This window comes from Crotalus tigris, unplaced genomic scaffold (genome assembly GCF_016545835.1).
Source record: "Crotalus tigris isolate CLP2741 ecotype Arizona unplaced genomic scaffold, ASM1654583v1 scf7180000024398.1132909, whole genome shotgun sequence".
NCBI classification, from domain to species: Eukaryota; Metazoa; Chordata; class Lepidosauria; order Squamata; family Viperidae; genus Crotalus; species Crotalus tigris.
This window is the reverse complement of record NW_024100566.1, coordinates 743,534-762,429: the sequence shown is the minus strand read 5'-3', so window position 1 is coordinate 762,429 and position 18,896 is coordinate 743,534. Positions and strand designations below refer to the sequence as shown.

The 18,896-nt window shown below is 39.9% G+C and overlaps 1 protein-coding gene across 1 annotated transcript; it reads right to left on the bottom strand.

The window, feature by feature from the left end:
* Positions 1-138: 138 nt before the first annotated feature.
* Positions 139-18,817, bottom strand: DNAAF2 (dynein axonemal assembly factor 2). The gene is made up of 3 exons (XM_039329479.1): positions 16,110-18,817; positions 6,441-6,584; positions 139-2,851 (listed from the first exon to the last, which is right to left on the bottom strand). Exons 1-3 carry the CDS (start codon positions 18,315-18,317, stop codon positions 2,366-2,368), a joined length of 2,838 nt encoding a protein of 945 aa, XP_039185413.1. The 5' UTR covers positions 18,318-18,817; the 3' UTR covers positions 139-2,365.
* Between the last annotated feature and the right edge of the window lie 79 nt (positions 18,818-18,896).

The following is an 18,896-nucleotide window of genomic DNA, read 5'->3' as shown; positions in this document are numbered from 1 at the left end:
CTTGCAAAAAGCATTATCTTATTTTCTGTGTGCTTATATGAGAAAAATTGAGATTGGTTTCTTTCAATGTGAAATTATGCAGCTTTTTTAATTATGCCAAAATAAAAAATCATGTTTTTGTAATACAAACTTCAGTGGTTTGATAGGATCCACTTTATTTGAATTTAAATATCGCAAATTAAACATTTTAATACAGTAATGTTAGCATAATGCAGTGCTAAAAGTAAGACATGTAAGCTGCTCTTTTTTAAAATATACTATTTACTTCATATAGAAACAGTTTAACTTTCAGATTTGGCAGCCTAATATAATTATAGAGCTTTGAGTATAGAATTTGAATGTTAGAAAAAAAATTAGAACATTCTAAAATACCTCTATATGTTTTAGGCTTAATACCCTAAAAAAAACATTGCTTGTGGAAACAGTCACAACTTAATTAAACTATATGCTCAGCTCTACAGTAGAATTTGTCTCAAATTTCTTCTAAGCAACCCACATAAAAGTTCATTATGCTAACAAACCTTCTAAAATACATCCTTTGTTTTCAATGAAAAAAATCCAAAATGTATTGCTTGTCCAAATTCCAGCAAAGGTACAGACAACAGAAACAATTGGGACAACTACCTTAGTCTTAAAAATACATTTTTGATAAATTATATTTTAAAAATGACATCCAGGTGTGTATTAAACTAGGAGGAATTAACAAAAAAACCTACAAACCCTTCTGTATCTTGTTTTTTTTGCTTTTCTGAAATATATTTTTAAGATTACAAAAGGATTTATTAGATTTTATAAAATCTCTTACAATTTCATTTGAATATGCAGACAGAACTTTTAAGTTAAATGGATGAAAGACTGCACACTAATTTAAATCATTCTTACTTAGAAGGGAGTTTTGTTAAAATTTCTGGTCTGTATTATCTGCAAAATGGAACAATCCAGTTAAAACTAAGCACAGCTAGGAACCACATAAATCACTGATGAAAGTTCATTTACTTCATGGAACCTTTAATCTTGATTTTGTAGTGTTTGCTTCATGCACTTGTGATGTCTCTTGCTAATTTCCAGCAAATAATAACAGCGCTGAAGGCCATTTTCCACCTAATGGATAATTCTAGGGCATAATTAAAAGTTGGCTTAAGCAAGGAAATTTAATTAAGTTGACATTTAGAACAATTCTCTGTTATTGCATACTGTGTAGTTTTTGATATTATGATAGTTTAACTGGATTTCAATAAGACAATTTTAATGTGATCTGCATATTCAAAGGGATAACATAATTTCAAATATATATTATCTAAAAATATATATTTTCATGGAGGTACCTAGCTTATTGTTTGCATAGGTAAGTCTTCTGATGATTATTTAATGACATTACTTGTTGACTTAACAAAAAAAAGTTCAGCCTGCTATGGTTGTTGCGACAAAATAGGACAATGCTTACAAAATGTTTTTAAATTAAGCTCTGAAATTAATTCTTTGAAAATTTAAGTAAATGAAATTGACAATCTGGAAGCATTAGAATCCTAGCCACTTTACAAAAAAAAATCAATTTGGTTTTAATAGTTTCATTTTACAGTTATCACTTTTTCATACTACTTGAAGAATTTCCCCAATGTGACATTAAAAAGGCTCCTGAAAGACTGAAAAGGTTTTCAAACCATGTAGCAATTAATTGTTAATAACCTTTATTCTCTTGCCTACCTATAGGGTGCAAGAACAGCATAAGAACTTGCAAGCTGTGCAAATACACATTTGAAAGCAATTCTAACAGCAAAGGTCTTGTATGAAATGTCATCTATTTTTGGGAGAATGTTTACTGGGTTATTATTTGTCATTTGGCTGAAAACTGGAGAAAACAGAAGGGGATGTTAAAAATAAAGAACTGGAAACCATCAGAATTAGATTTTGCAGATGTGAATGGTCTGTGTAGTTATGTTCCTTTCAGACAATCGTCTCAGAAATGTTATATTCAGTCTTCCCAGTTAACCATGGCTCATAAAGGAGTTACATGTTTGTGCAAAAAACATGCTTATAGTTTACTTATAAGCCAAGGTGTTTGCAGATTGTTTGCAGATTCTGCAAGCTTTTATAACTTGTGTCATCTAATTCAGACCAGGATTTGCCTGAGAAATCTGTATTGCTTTAATGAACTGCTTATTTATTTTTGAAATTCAGTAATACATTACTGACATCCAAATCTTTGAACTTTATAAATTAACTAAATGAACAAGCAGTTTCTATTCCTTTTTTCTTCCATCAATTGAATTTCAATTTCTGCATAACTTTGACTTTTTGTACACTTCACAAGTAAATGCAGAATTTGAGGTAGCTGAAGACTTGGTAAGAACCTTACAAAACTGATTTAATCCAGTTCATACAGCAAAGCATTTTCAAAGGTGACTGCACACTGTGTTCTGTGACAGCTTATATACTCCACACTACCATCTTGCATATTAGTTTCCTTTAATGGAGTGGGAGTTAACCTGTTTAACTCTTCTTTGTTCTGTGAGGACACCTTATGTTCATTCACTTCCTCTCCCTCCTGAAGCTCAGTTTGCACTGAGGATGTGGCTCTTTTGCCTGTTGCAAAAGAAAGTCCTGACTCATGTAATTTATTTATCTGCAACTTCCCCAGAATCCTCCCACTGGGATCACTAGGGTCAAACTCCTTACAATAGCTTGGTCCCTTGCCAACTTCCCCCATTGTCTGCATAGTTGCAAATGAACCTGAAACACTCCTGGTTTGTTCAGAGCAATTTTCTTCATTTGTTAAAAGTTCGCTGCCGTGTTCTTGTTCACTGCCCTCTCTTTTTTCTCTTCTGCCAGATTCAAGGCTATCATTCTCTCTCTGTTGAGTAGAAGAGACAGAAAGCATTTCACTGTTTCAACCTAATAAACAAGCTCATTAACCAAACAAGAACAACTTGCATTTCCTCCCTATCACACAAACATCTGTGCTCCTATCTTCTTGCTATACTTCCTGTAAACATAGTTGGAGAGTTTCTTAGCCCTCCTAATCCTTTGAGTTAGAGCAGTGGTTCTCAACCTTTTTAATGCCGCGACCCCCCAGCCGGTCATAAGTCGAGGACTACTCAACTGGTGCAGCACCGTTTGCAGAATGGGACTTGGCGGGCTCAGCAGGGCAGAGACAGCCTGGACAATTCCTATTGGCTTTTGAAAGCCAATAGAATTAGACTCTATTCAAGAGAGTCTATTCTATTGGCTTTCAAAAGCCAATAGAATAAAAGGGAGTAGCACAGCTAAGGAAAAGGGGGAAAAAATGGTGGACTGCGTTGTTTGGCAACCCCCGTGAAATGGTCATTCGACCCTAAATGGGGTCCCGACCCACAGGTTGAGAACCACTGAGTTAGAGTTTCCTAATCCTGGCAGCAGAATATAATTACCAAAGCAATGGGGGCTTGCTTAGTAGCAATGCTGCATTATATCAGACAGGTGGTTAGTGTGTATTTAGCAAAAAGAATCATGATTAATGTATGCAAAATGCCTTCTGCTTACTCAACGCCTCAGCACCATATGGGCTTGGAGAAATGTTTGTTCCTGGAGAAATTTTATGATTCTAGATGAAGAAGTAGTTGATATGTTTGGTCTTTCAGCCTCTGTAATGTGCCAGTTGGTTCTACTTTGTTAATTATTTAAATATTAAATGGTCATATTGATAGCCTAGCTCTATGAAAAATTTAATACCTTCAAATGCTTGTGAGGAGTATGACTGGGAAGGGAAAAACGAACAAATTTGCTTCTAAGTTCTCAAGGTCCAATTTGCCAAGATATAAATTAATTATTCTCACCCAACAATGTTCTTCAAGGCTACATTCAAGTGCCTATCAGTCAAATCAAGTTGTACTACTTGAAATATTTCAGCCTTAGGTAAAGGTAAAGGTTTTCCTGTCCAGTCATGTCTAACTCTAGGGGGCAGCGCTCATCTCCATTTCTTGGCCAAGAGAGCCAAGACATCACATCTTGTGGTCATGTGGCCAGTATGACTATATGCCAAGGTGCACAGAACACTGTTACCTTCCCATTCAATGGTATCTATCTACTCACACCTGCATGCTTTTGAACTACTAGGTCAGTGGTGGCGAACCTATGGCACGGGTGCCAGAGGCAGCACTCGGAGCCCTCTCTATGGGCACACGTGCCGTTGCCCCAGCCTTGCCTCCCCCGTGACCCCCTCCTCTCCAGCAGCTCCCCTGAAGGAGAGTCGTCCCCGAGCATGGCCCACACGGAGCAGTGCAGCCAAGGACATGGCAGCCGGGCAGCATAGACAAGAGTGCCCTCACACCCCATCGTGCACAGTTGATGCTGCAGGGCGCGGGTAGAGGGTGTGACCGCCACAGCGCTGCTGGGCTGCCTGGGTGATCTACGGCAGGCCCTGGAGGCAGTGAGTGGCCCTGTGGGCAGGCGGGGCAGAGGATGGGGTGAGAGGGGCAGGGGGTGGAGTGGGGCGGGGCCAGTTTTTGGGCACTCAGTCTCTAAAAGGTTCACCATCACTGTACTAGGTGGACAGGAGCTGGGACAAGCTTACCCCATTGATCCAGGCCAGTGATGGTGAACCTTTTAGAGACCAAGTCCCGAAAACTGGCCCCATTCCCTCTCCACCCCCTGCCCCGCCCCTGCTCCGCCCCACCCCATCTCCTGCCCTGCCTGCCCGCAGGGCCACTCACCGCCTCCAGGGCCCGCTGCAGATCGCCCAGCAGCGCCAATGGTGGCCAAGCCCTCTACCCACACCCCACAGCATCAACTGTGCGTGATGGGGCGTGAGGCAGAGTCTTGTCCACGCTGCCTGGCTGCCATGTCCTTGGCTGCTCTGTTCCACGTAGGCCACACTCGGGGGCAACTCTACTCCAGGGGGGCTGCTGGTGAGGGGGTCGCAGGGGGAGGCAAGACTGGGGCAACGGCACGTGTGCCCACAGAGAGGGCTTCGAGTGCCGCCTCTGGCACGAGTGCCATAGGTTCACCATCACTGATCCAGGCTGTCAATTCCCAGCTGACAAGCTTGGTGTCTTTAACCACGAACCACTGCACACTCCCAGCATTTCAGATTTAAGCTCCACTCGCACAAGTGGAGCTTCATGCATGAGTGCAAGCACCCTCCATTTGCGTGCAAAGCTCCATGCGAATGGAGGGTGCGCGCATGCAACCGCACAAATGGAGTTGTGCGTGCATGCACCTGCCACTCACACATACACATGCCAGTCCAGGCCACTAAACTGGAAAGGTTGGGGACTCCTGATCTAAAACTATACGGCAACAACCATAATAATAATTAAGCAACAAGCCTCATGTGATTATCTGAATAGATAATTCCAGCCTAGTACAATAAGAGCTAGAACTTTTGCTACAATAGATTTGTATAAAGGCAGCACAATTTATAAATGATGAGAAAGTAAATACAATATAATAGTTGTGAAACAATAATATATAATAGTAGAATCTGAAGCATTCTCAAAATAAAAGTAGAGCTAGGATTCAAATGTAGTTGTTTGCTGTCCTTAAATTTTTTTGCTTACTGCAGTGTAGACTATTCTACACTAGTCTCAGCCAAGGAGCAAAGTCCAAAATGCACTCTGGACTTTCCCAGTCAGATAAAAACTGGCTAACATAAGGAAAATCTAAATAAAACCTGCAAATATATCTTCAGTATCATACAAAATTCAATGTATATTGGCAGGCCTGGGAGAAGTCTAGCAAGAGAACACATGCAGTGAAACTATTTTGAGATATCTTGATACTCAACTAATTAATCATAATTTAGAAGGAGCTCTAAAATAAATAATCAGTCCCAGTAACCTTGCTTTCTTTTTATTAGCATTTTGAATTTTACTCTACAAATAAATCTCACATCAATATTCTATTATTATTCACCTTACGGTTTTCTTCAAAATATTGTCTATCTACAGAATTTATACATATATCCTGTCACAAACTAAAATCTACACAGTACATAGCATATGCATTCTTATTTGGGGAGATGTAATGAATTTAATTTAGTAAAGAAAAGGAAGATGGTCAGTCATTTATTAGGCCAATGCAACATTCTGGACTATGCATGGATATGTACGTAGCACAAATTGACTCTTTCATAAACCAAATTCACCTTTTTAAGTGTGCAGAACAACTCTGTAGGGCAGCCACATAATGCCAAGAAAATGTAGAATTGCTTTAAGAAGTTGTTGATAGCCAATATGTGTTCTGAAACATCTTTTACCCATTTGAATCCAAAGTGCTGCTGCAACAACACTAGATGCTTTACTTCTGAACAATGCATACTGTGCAGTATTCTACTTTCCAAATCACTGTTCATACGAAGAATAAGCCCTCAAGAACTTTAATCAGGACTGGTGAGGGTAACCATAGTGATAGATCCTCTCAAGTGTTAGAAACAGGCAACAGACTTATGCTGAATAACCATTTACCTTTAATCTGATCTGGCTTTTGCCCTCAGAGACATCCAGTACTTCAATTAATGGCTTGTGTTCCTTCTCCGATGGACTGGAGCAGCACATCCCTGGGTGACTGACAAACTTATCAACATTGTTTTCAGTGATAAACCATCTTTCCTAAAGGTAAAACAAACATGGATTTAAATTTCATTTCAAAGTAAAAACATTAGTTCTGAAGACACCACAAGAGTTTATTTTTTTCATTTTCTTCAAGGAAACTTTCATTATGCAGGGAGCCTTTGAGAAAAAAAGGACTCAATATTCCCCCCACCACCACAATTACCATACGTTCTGAAGCAGCTTCTTTAATCTGCTGCTCTCCAGATGTGAAGGACTACACCTCTTAACATGATCTTTGACACCAAATTGGGAACGCATGCTCTGAAAGCATCCAATTGCACTGTCTTTTGTAAAAAGGGAAGGAATGACAAATAGGAACAGCAAAGGGCAAGGATGGTGCAGTAGTCAAGGAGCTGAACTGTCACCAAGGAGCCAACCTTCACCCACAGAAGTTCACTGGGGGACTTTGGGCAACACTCCCCCCTTAGCCCAGCCTAACTCACAAGATTTGGGGGGGGGATAGAAAGCGGGAGCAAAACGTAAGGTGCTTTGAGCTCTTAAGCCATATACTGTAAATGAAATCAGATAATACAATAGCACTCTGAGAAAAAAAAAACTGTGGACATTATGTATTAATGAATGGAACATGTACCAGAATATTATACTGAAATTATGGCTATATGGTTTAAAAAAAGTAACTTCCAAAAATAAAATAAGGTTGTTAGCTCTATAATGATGTTTTTTAAAACGTTTCAGAAGCCATTTCTTTGCAAAGAACTTCTTTGTCATATAGGCAAGATTTTGATCACAACCACATAAAAGTATAACACCAGTTCAGTTCTAGCTTCAATCCTCAAGAATATTTTTGTAGTCATCTTAAAATATGAATTTTTTTCTATAAGCATATAATATTGCTTAAAAATAGTAAAAAATATGGAAGTAGAATCTATTTATTAAGTAACAGAAAGAAGCAGCATGGAATATGTGTGTCTTTAAAGTTTTATGTTGTTCAAAAAAGAATGTTCTTATTTGTGTAGATTTTATAACTTTTGAATATTGTTTTTTAATGCATTGGTTTATTTACTGTACATGCATCAACAGTAAATTATTACAAACACTTCAAACAGAAATTGGTTCAAGCATACACAAAAGATTGTGGATGTTGGTAGCACAGTGCTGCAAAAAAACCCAAGATCTAGATCAGTGGTGGCGAACCTATGGCATGGGTGCCAGAGGCAGCACTTGGAGCCCTCTCTGTGGGCACACATGCCATTGCCCCAGCCTTGCCTCCCCCCCGTGACATCCTTCTCTCCAGCAGCCCCCCTGAAGGACAGTCACCCTTGAGTGTGGCCCACACGGAGCAGCGCAGCCAAGGACATGACAGCCAGGTAGCATAGCAAGACTCTGCCCTCACACCCCATCAGGCAGTTAATGCTGCAGGCCACGGGCAGAGGGCGTGACCTCCAAAGTGCTGCTGGGCTGCCTGGGGGATCTGCGGCGGGCCTGGAGGCAGTTAGTGGTCCTGTGGGCAGGTGGGGCGGGGGGTGGAGGAGGGCAGAGCGGGGCGGAGCAGGGGCAGGGGTGTAACGATGCTAAGAAAAAGACTCAGGCATGTCTTGAGCAGAGGTTTGAAGCTGTATGACACAGCTTCACACAGCTTCTCCAACTCTGAGTTTATTGTTTTTTATATACTTTTTACATACATAGGCTTTACCATTAACTGCTGACATTTTACATTTAGAAGTTTAACCTTTAGTTGTTGACATAAAGTAATTGAAAAATTCCTTCATATAAGCAATTATTTTCTAGTAACACATTACCTGTTGAGAGCAGGTTAAAAACAAATACAGGTAAATTAGAAAAGGAGAAAGAACTGATAAAGACAAGAAGAGATAAAGACAGGAAGAGATAAGGGGGAACTTATTATTTAGGTAGGTAAGATATTAAGTCAAAAGGGGGTGATCTTTTGGCTGCTTCCTTGGGACAAAGGGTATCAAAAGGTTATGAGGTTTGTGGGGGGCAATGCATGGCAGTTTGCTGCACGTGCAAATTCCTCCACACAGGGGAGTGCCAGTTTTTGGGCACTCGGTCTCTAAAAGGTTCACCATCACTGTTCTAGACTGACTATGCAAACTTTGTCAGAAAATATATAGTCAGAAATATATATATCACATTTCCCCTTAGTCTTTTCCTCAGACTAAATATCCCATATTCCTTCAGTTTGTTCTCAAAGAACACATCCCCAATGCATCACCCTCTTCTGATCGATCAATATCCTTTTGGAAGTGGGGTGTCCAGAACTATATACGATATACTTGTATGATCACAAGTATCTTTGATACAGTGATTTTCTAATGCAACCATTAGCCTTTATCCAGTAGCAAATTAAATGTTTCTCCTGAGGAGATTGCAAGCATTTAAAATTAGGACATATAATGAGATTTAATTTAAGGGAAAATCCCTTCACTGTCAAATTAAGACAGCAGGTTGAAAAACAATGAGGATCTGGAGATCTCAAGGGCTGTTGTCAGTCTTGACACAAAAATTCAACTCTTCCAAGCAATGCAAAATGAAGGGGGGGGGGAGTGTAGTAGAAAATTTCCCAGAGGCACTAGCACTGGTTAAAATGATAATAGCCCCAAGAGGCAACCCCAGAAAAAGCTTTTAACAGCTTGATCAAGAGGCCAGCAATTTCTCTGATACACATGTTCTAAACAAGAAAAGGGGTGGGGGGGGTGTCCCTTAAGTATTAGTGGCTCTTCCACAATGCAGCTCTGTTTTGACAGTAGTTAAGGCAGCAACATTTTAAAGAAAATAGATTTTTCCAAAAATTATCTGCTATTTATTCAAGATTCTCGTAATATATCAAAATAAACACATGCTTGGTAACCTTTGCAATAAACTGCTCAGGTTTTAATCCTAACATTCATATTTTCAAATATTATGTACATACAGTTATGTATCTATAATGCTATTCCTTTTGGAATAATTAATGTTTACTAAAAAAGAGGGAAAAAACACTAGGCAAGAGATAAAAAAGCATTCACTTTTTCTCCCTATCTTTCTGTCCTAGCAAATTCATGTTGGTTCTATGACATTCATAAACTGCCTCATAGACTAGCTTTTGTTCTCTAAACTGTTTACTTCTGATTTGCTGAGTGTAACCATCAGCTAGACATAATCATTCTTGACCCATTCAATTTCCATTCATATATACGTTTTGCTGCAAACTCATTAACTTAATGGGCAATAAAAGTGCAGACCTTATAGCAAATTGCAATCTTCAATTCCCGAACAAAAGACAGATTATAAATGTAACTCCTACATAAATAATAAATATTCAAAGGTCAACAATTTGAGACATTCACCAGCAATTTAAAAATAATTAGTAGGAACTGCATGTTTTTCTGATTTTTACAGTTCACCTATATTTATTTCCACATTTTTTTCTTTTACTGAGTCAGATTTTTTTTTTTTTTTGCTATTAGTTTGACTGGGATTTAAAAAAACAACCAATATCACTAAAACAATAATCTATCGAAGCAAATTTATTTATTCAAAATTAACCTTCACTATATTTAAACTATAATTTATTACTAGCCATCTTGTGTGAATCCATTCAATAATCCATGGCTGAACAATTATAGTTTAGCATTGATATTAAAAAGACCTAACTGGCAATGTTAGTTTTTTCATTAAGACTAATCATTTTTAAAAATTTATATCTTGGCTTTATTATTTTTATAAATCTCAAGACAACATATATTAACAAACTAAATGAACTGTTTTAAGTTGTGGACAATCTGTACTATGATTTCTGCATGAAGAAATAAACTCACTTTCCCATGCAGGCTGAAAATACACTAATATCAACATAATGCCAGTTATAATGAAGCAAGATATAACAATCTAGATTAATATTCTCAAATGAGAATTAGAATTATTTGCAGTGTTCAAAAAGTATTTCAGATGCTACCATTAAATTTCAATCTATTATACCAGTACCAATCAAATAAGCTTTTTAACAAACTATATATAACCAATACATGTTCAATAAAATTGGCAATTTCAATCGTAAGTAGAATTATCTATTGCATTATGTCAAATTGACTATGTAAAATAGTTATTTTCAGAAAATCTATTTGTTAATTTATACAATTCACTTAGTCTGTTTTGTTAGAGCACTCACGGCAGCTTATATGTATATAAGTATATACGTGTGTCTGTGTGTGCGTGTGTGTTAAATTCACCTTTCGTGAAGTCCTTGCCATACATTTTGCAGGGGCTGAGGTCATCACCCAGGACTTCACAAAAGGTGGCCACCTATTGAAAAAGGCTTGGCTATCAGACAAACATTCGATCAACCTGCATGTACAGCTGCTGCCAGCCTACAAAATGTTGAGAAAGCACAAACAGCTGCGCAGGGTGGCAAAGTGAGCAAATTTTTTATCACCTCCGCATCGCAGGAATGGAAATTCTGAAAATTCAGGACGTTTACCCATGGAAAGACAGGAGGGCACAGTGAGCAGAGAAAGGGGGACATTAGCACAGTCCTTTGCAGGATCGAGGGAAGGATTGCGGATCGGGATGTGCGACAGGAGAATCGTTACCAGACATAACTACACGGCAATCTGATGAGAATGCTAGACGAGACACCGAGGGGGAAGATCCAGCAACAATGCTGAGCAGCCGTGCGTGGCAAGAGTGCAGCCAGCGGGCGGGACAGGAGGCGGGAGGGAAAATATTAAAATAGAAACAAACACCGGCCAATACGGCACAGTCAGAAATAGGACGGCTAACTGTGGGAGGGCGAAGGGTGGGTGGACCACTCACACACTCCATGGCTAGATCGCTAAACATCCATCTAGCTATATAAGCGAGTTTCTCTAACTACCGATTAAGATGTCAACAGAGGATTGACGAAAGCTAAGTTGTAGTTATTAAAAAGATTTTTCTATCCTGGAGTTCAGTGGTTCTACTGTATTTTAATACACACACACACACACACACACACACACACACACACACAAAACCAAACAGCTCAAAAGTGCTGCTATTTAAATTACTTATACTAGAAAAACACATCCTCTCCGGCATTCCCTGTTCCTTCATGGGAATTCTATTTTATGCACCTTTACTTGAAGCTTATTTGTAATCTCTGCTTGTCTTTATTTCTACATGTCGGCTTCTATACTATATAAATCCAAAGTTAAGATTGGAAATGCCTATAGAAAGAAAGGACAGAATTGATATAATACTAGCCAATAGTACTACACTGATTTTTTTCCTAAATTATTAAATATTCCAAAAATGTAGGTAATATTGATGGGGCAGGATGCATTTCTAAATTCAATAATTATTCCTTATAGATGGAAAATTTTAATAGGCAGAAAAAGAGGCATAGGCAACAAAGTTAATAGTAGTAGGAGCTGTATAGGTCAACTATAACCTCATATCTCAGAAAACAATTATTCAGCTCACACAACAATCAAATGTTGGGTGTTTCAACACTAGCAATGAAAGGCATGAACATATGAGCACAACTGAGTTACAAGGTATGGGCCTACCTCAATCTCTATATGGCTCCACATGCTGAAAATATTATCTGACTTCAGTGAACTAAAGACAGTTATTTGTGATTTTATCTTCATTGTGGAATACTCACATCAGTGGCAATGTTTGTAATAAATTCATAGGTTCAGTAAACCATTAAATTAATGACTTTGCAGCAGCCTCTGATAAAAACACCAGAGTTATTTGTGTAGTTCCCTGTCACCACTGATCCGTACTGAAATAGAAAGTTATTTGTGTATCTCTCTGTCATCACTGATCTGTACCTAAAAAGATAATAAAATGGACCGAACTTTTTTATTCAGAAAAATACTTGACATTTGAAACCCCATTTAACAAATTAGTAACCTTTGAGTAGATGAAAAATTACATTGCCTCTCCAATGGACACAGCATTTACAGAAGTAGCAGAGGCAAACTTTGTCATTATACAGAACTCTCTCAAAAAATTAATACATTTTCCCAACTAATGAGTACATTTTGAACAGTGGTTCTCAACCTTTTTAATGCCGTGACCCCCAACCGGTCGTAAGTTGAGGACTACTCAACCGGTCGTAAGTCGAGGACTACTCAACTGGTGCAGCACCGTTTGCAGAATGAGACTTTTGGCAGGCTCAGCAGGGCAGAGACAGCCTGGACAATTCCTATTGGCTAATTTATTCTAGAGTCTAATTTATTCTATTGGCTTTCAAAAGCCAATAGAATAAAAGGGAGTAGCACAGCTAAGGAAAAGGGGGAAAAAATGGCGGACTGTGTTGTTTGGCGACCCCCGTGAAATGGTCGTTCAACCCCAAATGGGGTCCCGACCCACAGGTTGAGAACCACTGATTTTGAATGATGAGACAAAAGTTCAACGTCATGGATCTAATTACTATTACAAGAAAAAAATATTTTCCACAATGGTTGGCAAAATCCAGCATGTGGAAGGAATGGGAGAGAAATCAGGCCAGCTTTCAGTAATACCAGAATAAAAATAAGAATGATTGTCAGAAAAGGTAAATAGAAATCCTAACAACAAAGAAGCATGCCAAATGTTGCAGAATAACAACTTGGCTGTATTCTTATAAACCTATCTTTTTTGTACCTTTTAGTCTCTTTTAGGGTAATTATCCCTTCTGAAATTTTCAGTCCATGGGATCTCCTTATCATATAATGAACTTGAGTATTCAAATATTGGTTGAAATTGGGAATCTTTCCCAAATTTGATTGGTGATACAGTAACACCTGTTTGCATAGATTAGGCAACTGTCACCTATGTGAACATCTCTATGCAACTGTTATAGTAATGACTTTTATGTGGCTTTGGAAGTCTCAAGTAATCTGCAAAGCTGCAGCTAGACTGATGGAAAAAATACAGGTAGTCCTCAACTAACAAAAATTCATTTAATGACCACTCAAAGTTACATTACTGAAAAAAGTGACTTAGGACCATTTTCACACTTATGATCCTTGTAGCATCCCCATGGTCATGTGATCAAAATTCAGGTACTTGGCAACTGACTCATATTTACGACGGTGGCAGTGTCCTTGGGTCATATGAGCCTTTAGCACAGCAGTTCTCAACGTTTGTGTGACGGCGACCCCCATCACACAAACGTTCTGTGCATGCGTGGCGCCGCGCGCACGGGGGCGGGGCCCCCGTGCGCCGCGCACATGCGCGACGCCGCCCCCTGAGGGGACAAAATGGCGGATCGCCTTCTTTGGCGACCCCCGAAAAATGGTCGATCAACCCCAAATGGGGTCGCGACCCATAGGTTGAGAACCGCTGCTTTAGCAACCACCTTTTCTGATCGTCTGACAAGCAAAATCACCGAGGAAGCCAGATTCACTTAACAACCATGTTACTAATTTAAAAACTGCAATGATTCCTTAAAAACTATGGCAGGAAAGGTCATAAAAAGGGGCAAAATTCACTTAGCAACTGTCTCAATTATCAACAGAAATCTTGGGCTCAATGGTGGTTGTAAGTTGAGGACTTCTTGTAGTTATCAGAAGTATATATTTCATTAATTGAAACAATTTCATTGGTGGCTGCTCCGTTTTCTTAACATAAAGAGCTGGTCACTAACCTTGAAATCCTAAATGCTTGTAAACAACTGAATATGACTACAGTATATCTTACATACTAGCCGTCCATGTACTTAGATCCCTTAGATCAGAGGTCCCCAACTTCCAGTCCACAGACCAGTCCTGGTCCACAACCTGTGGGGGACTAGTCCGCACAAGCAGTGGGTTAGCTTGCAAAACCTTCCCCTCCACCATCACCACTGCCAGTTCACAAAGCCAGAAAGGTTGACAACCGCTGCCTTAGATGTTCTACTAACTGCATAACAATTGGCTGGAATTGCAATTGCTTTGCCTAGATTTTAAAATTCTCTTTCTACAGAGATTCATCTCATATTCTGTAGTGAATTTTCTAACAAAATGAAAAATCAAGTTTCTTCTATGTCTAGTTTTTATCTCCAAAATGAACAAAATCTCTTATTAGTTTTTATTTTGTGAGCATATGTCTATATATTATATAGATATTTTACAATAGATACTGCTAAACAAAAAGATCAAGCTCTGAATTGTTTTTGTCATTAAGCAAAAGTAGAAATTATTTTAAAGTGTAATTCTTAATCTCCATATGGTATGAAACCAAGAATCTGTTTTACAAAAGCTGGATTTGATTTTATTTCTGCTCCATTCCACAGGCAATAGTGAAAAGGGAGAATGTTTGAGCCAGGTGCTTTACAAAGGAATTTTCTGCTGGAATGATTTAGCATTACATGAAAGGTGTCCCAAGACACAGAACTTCTACAATCTAATCTAGAACTCCTTTACCAGTGATCTTGTGAGTGATTCAGTGTTCAGATTATTTGACAGAAAAAGCAGATAAGAGTTACGAATGGGACAATATACCATAGAATATTACTCTAAAGAGAGGAATGTATTAAATCATTATTCTTTTTAACAAAATCTTGTCCCAAATGGAGATATTCTAGATTTCTAAAGTACACATTGAAAGTCTATAGATTACGCAGCGCATAATCTATAGACTTTCAATGTGGACTTTAGAAATCTGCGCAGAATTAGATAGGTTAACTAAGAGACTCAAAAATCAGGATGAAACGGATTTTTACCAAATTTGGGATAAATTTTATAGATGGTGGGGGAAAAAATATGGTAGTCATTGTAATGAGATAAATTAAGATTGAGATTAGAGTGATGTTATTGTAAAGGTTTTTTTTTCTTATATTAGTAATTAATTGTGAATATGAACTGTGATGTATGTCAAATCTGATTTACCATGTTCAATGTTTTTAATTTTTGTTATTCAATAAATATATATATATATATATATAAAAAGAAAGTCTATAGATTACATATCCAATGAATACAGCTGCAAACGGGAGAAAATGAATAGGAAGACCCTTATCACTTTCTAGGATTAAAAATTGAATTAACTACTGCCATCAAGTAATAAGCTTTATATCCAACTACAATATCAACATAGCTGAGCAGTAAAAAAAAAAAAAACAGCAGCGGGAAACCAATGTTTACCCAAGCAGTGGCATAACTGTCCCCCCTTCCAATAGTCCAGTATTCTGATACATCTTGTTTCTAAAGAGTCCTAACTATGACTTCCATTCACAGGACATCAAGCCACTATCAAAAATAGTAGAAATGCACAGTAATTAAGCAATTACATATTTACTGCATCAAGTAAAGCTACAACCTAAAAAATGCAGCTATGAAAACTTGCTTCTGAATATATTTGCTATGCTGACCTTCAAACTGTGATAACAAAATAGCAAACAAGTGTAAATTTTAATCAATAACTAATTTATTACTTCAATTGCTGAAATAATTAAATTACTGGGCAAATAGATAAAATCTACTATCCCACATTCTGTACAGAAAGAAATAAAATGTAGAATTTTAAACTAGCATGCATGTTTCCAAATTGTAAAGAACTTAAATACAGTAGACTATAGGAGATAATATAAAAATCTAAAAAATAATTTACCTGTAAATTATCATAGTTTGAACCAAAATAGAACTTTGTCCAAATTCCAGTGGTTTCAGGAGATTTGATGAGGATAATGACAATATTATTAGGTGATATATTAACTTCACTTTCTGGAGAAGATAATTTATTTTCAGGAAGAAATTGCAAGAGGAAATTGTAGGAAACAGAGTCTTTGTTTGCAAAATTCACCCAGTAGTAATTTGTGCCCACTTCCCCCTGGAAACTCAAGGGAACAATATCTGGAACCTGTAAGAGGATCACCAAAGACTTTTCATCTTGAGTACAATTAAAAGGAGGATATAGAGTGCTGGCAGAAGATATTGAAGGATCAGAACTGCAAGTAGAGGTTATATGAGTATCTACAGCAATTTCAAGCTTTTGTGAAGGCTGAACAGAAGAAACAGTGGTTCTCTTTCCAGGATACAAAAAAGTATGTTCCACGTGGTTAGAAGAAGTGGAGTTTGCTGTATCAATTGACAAAGTTGTCTCCGAATGATCCAAGCTATCAGAGGACCATATACACGGGATTGTGCTGTTATCTGGACATAATGGGAGTTCAACATTAGCGATGTTGGAACTTTTATTAAGTTCCATGTCGGTACAGAGATGTTCCTGATTTAAAGAAACAACAGGATCTGTAAGGAACTCCCAAGTCTGGTCAGTATGCAGAGAGGGGGAAAGGGAATCTAAGCCGGTACCTTCAAGCTGTGCACCCAAGATCACGTTATTACTGCTTCTGGTCAGCCCCGGATCCCTTTCACTATTGTTCTCGTTGCACACCGGAAGTGCGGCATTAAATTCAGAAGCACAAGAAACAATGGAATTCTCTTCTCCCGAACGCATCGAAAACTCCAGATTGTTACGTACAGTCCGTTCGTGAGAACTGAGCGGAACTGGGCCGTTCACGTCAGAAACTAAACCTGCCTCCACAGTATCATTTGTTGTAGCAACAGCCGAAGAGAGTGTCGGAGTTATTTCTACGTCGGACACAAGAACGGGAAGCGCCTGTTCAGAATAGCTGGTCTTTTCACACACTCCCGCACCGTCCATATCCGGACTGATGCATCTGTCTTCTTGCAGCTGCTCCTCGTTTTCTGGCGAGGCCTCGATTTGCTCTTGCGCAGCTTGAATGCTGAAAGTAAACCTCGGGTCAGGCTTCCGCAAAACCGGCAGCACGACCACCAGTTGATTCTTGGCTTTGTTGAACGTGGCTCGTCCACGGTTCTCCTCCACGGCGTAGGGCAAAGGGACGCGCAGGTGGTAGGCAGCAGGGCGCTGCGAATCCAGCTGGAGTTCCTGGCCCCGGATCTCCAGCTGGGCCTGGGCGGCAGAACTGAGCAACGGCAGTTCAATGGTCACCACCAGCTCGCCGGGGATCGGGCTAGGCGCGGAGTCCCGGCTGTTGCGATAATCCTGAAGGTCCACGTAGGAGCGGTGCTTGAGGGTCCATTGCGGAGTGGTGGCAGACGGGGCTGGCTTGGGCGGAGGGGGGCTTTGAGTTTCGTACTGTGGACTGGGCGGCGGATAGGTGTAGGGCGAAGGGAAAGGCGGCAAGGGAGAGTCGCCTGGCTCTCCACCCTCTTCTGGGGATGGCCGAGCTCCTGCGGCAAGCGGCGTCCGGAGCAGCGTGGCCTGCGGGACGCCCTTGTACTTGATGCGGCGGAGGGGGACGGCGTTCGTGCGATCCAGTTGCGGGGAGAAGTTTTTCTCTACCGCCTCCAAGGACGTGTCGTTTACCAGGCGGCGGAATTGGGCTAAACGGGCGGCTAAGCGCAGGGTATGCGGATGGAAGACGACGTCGTAGACCAGGCGGCGAGGTCCACGCGGCTGGCTGCGGCTCAGTTCTTCGCGGCCCGGCGCTAAGGAGTGTGGCAGAAGCCAGCAGTAACCTCCAGTCTCTGGCCGAGGCTCCGGCCTCCCTATTAGTGGGTTGCTGCAGATGTTGATGTAACAGCGCTGGCTACCAGCCTGGCTCGTGCGCAGGACCCAGCCAGGCGTGGGGTGGAGGAAGCGGGCTTCGACGCCCCGCTGTCGCTCCATAGCTATCACTTCGGCCTCATAAGTGGCCCTTTGTTCTGGATCGTTCAGTTCGGCCACGTACTCCGCGAAAAGAGTACGGAAGCCCTCGTCCTTGAAAGCGCTTGTTAGGCGCTCGGCTTCTTCTCCAGTCAGATTCAAGTCCTCCAGGTCTAAATGGCCCGCCATGTATGCAAAGGAGACTTCGTTTCCTTTGCTCGGCCGATTCGACAGACAGTTGCAAAAAGGGAGGGGAGCGAGGAGTCGTCCTGGTCTCTGTAGAGATGAATTCAAACGATGTGGCAGTTATCGCGCTCTCGTGGTTTTTGTTGCCATGGAAACATTCCTAACAATATGGCAGCCTGGTCTGTTGACATAGCGACCACAGTAAACGGAATGCCAGCCCATCCCCTTTTGGGACGCAAAACAGACTAGCGCTGTTCAGAGCGTGGATCTCTTTATGGCAAAGGGATCTTTGCCAGAAAATATAACGAACCAGGATCAGAGCCACGTTGTGGTAGATACTTGACAACATACTGGGAGCCTTCCAAACTGCCTAACTAAAAGAAAACTCAGCAGCAGGTGTAAACTTCCTGTCTCTATTCTTGTGGAAAAATAAAGCTTTAAAAATATAAGGACTTTTACGAAATTCCAAGGGTGAAAGAGAGATTTTTATTTTTGCGCAAAAGGTTCAGAAGTGATTTTAACAATCAGCAAATTTCTGAACAAGGGAGAGGGTCTAAACTAAAGCTTTATAGGTTTCTTTTT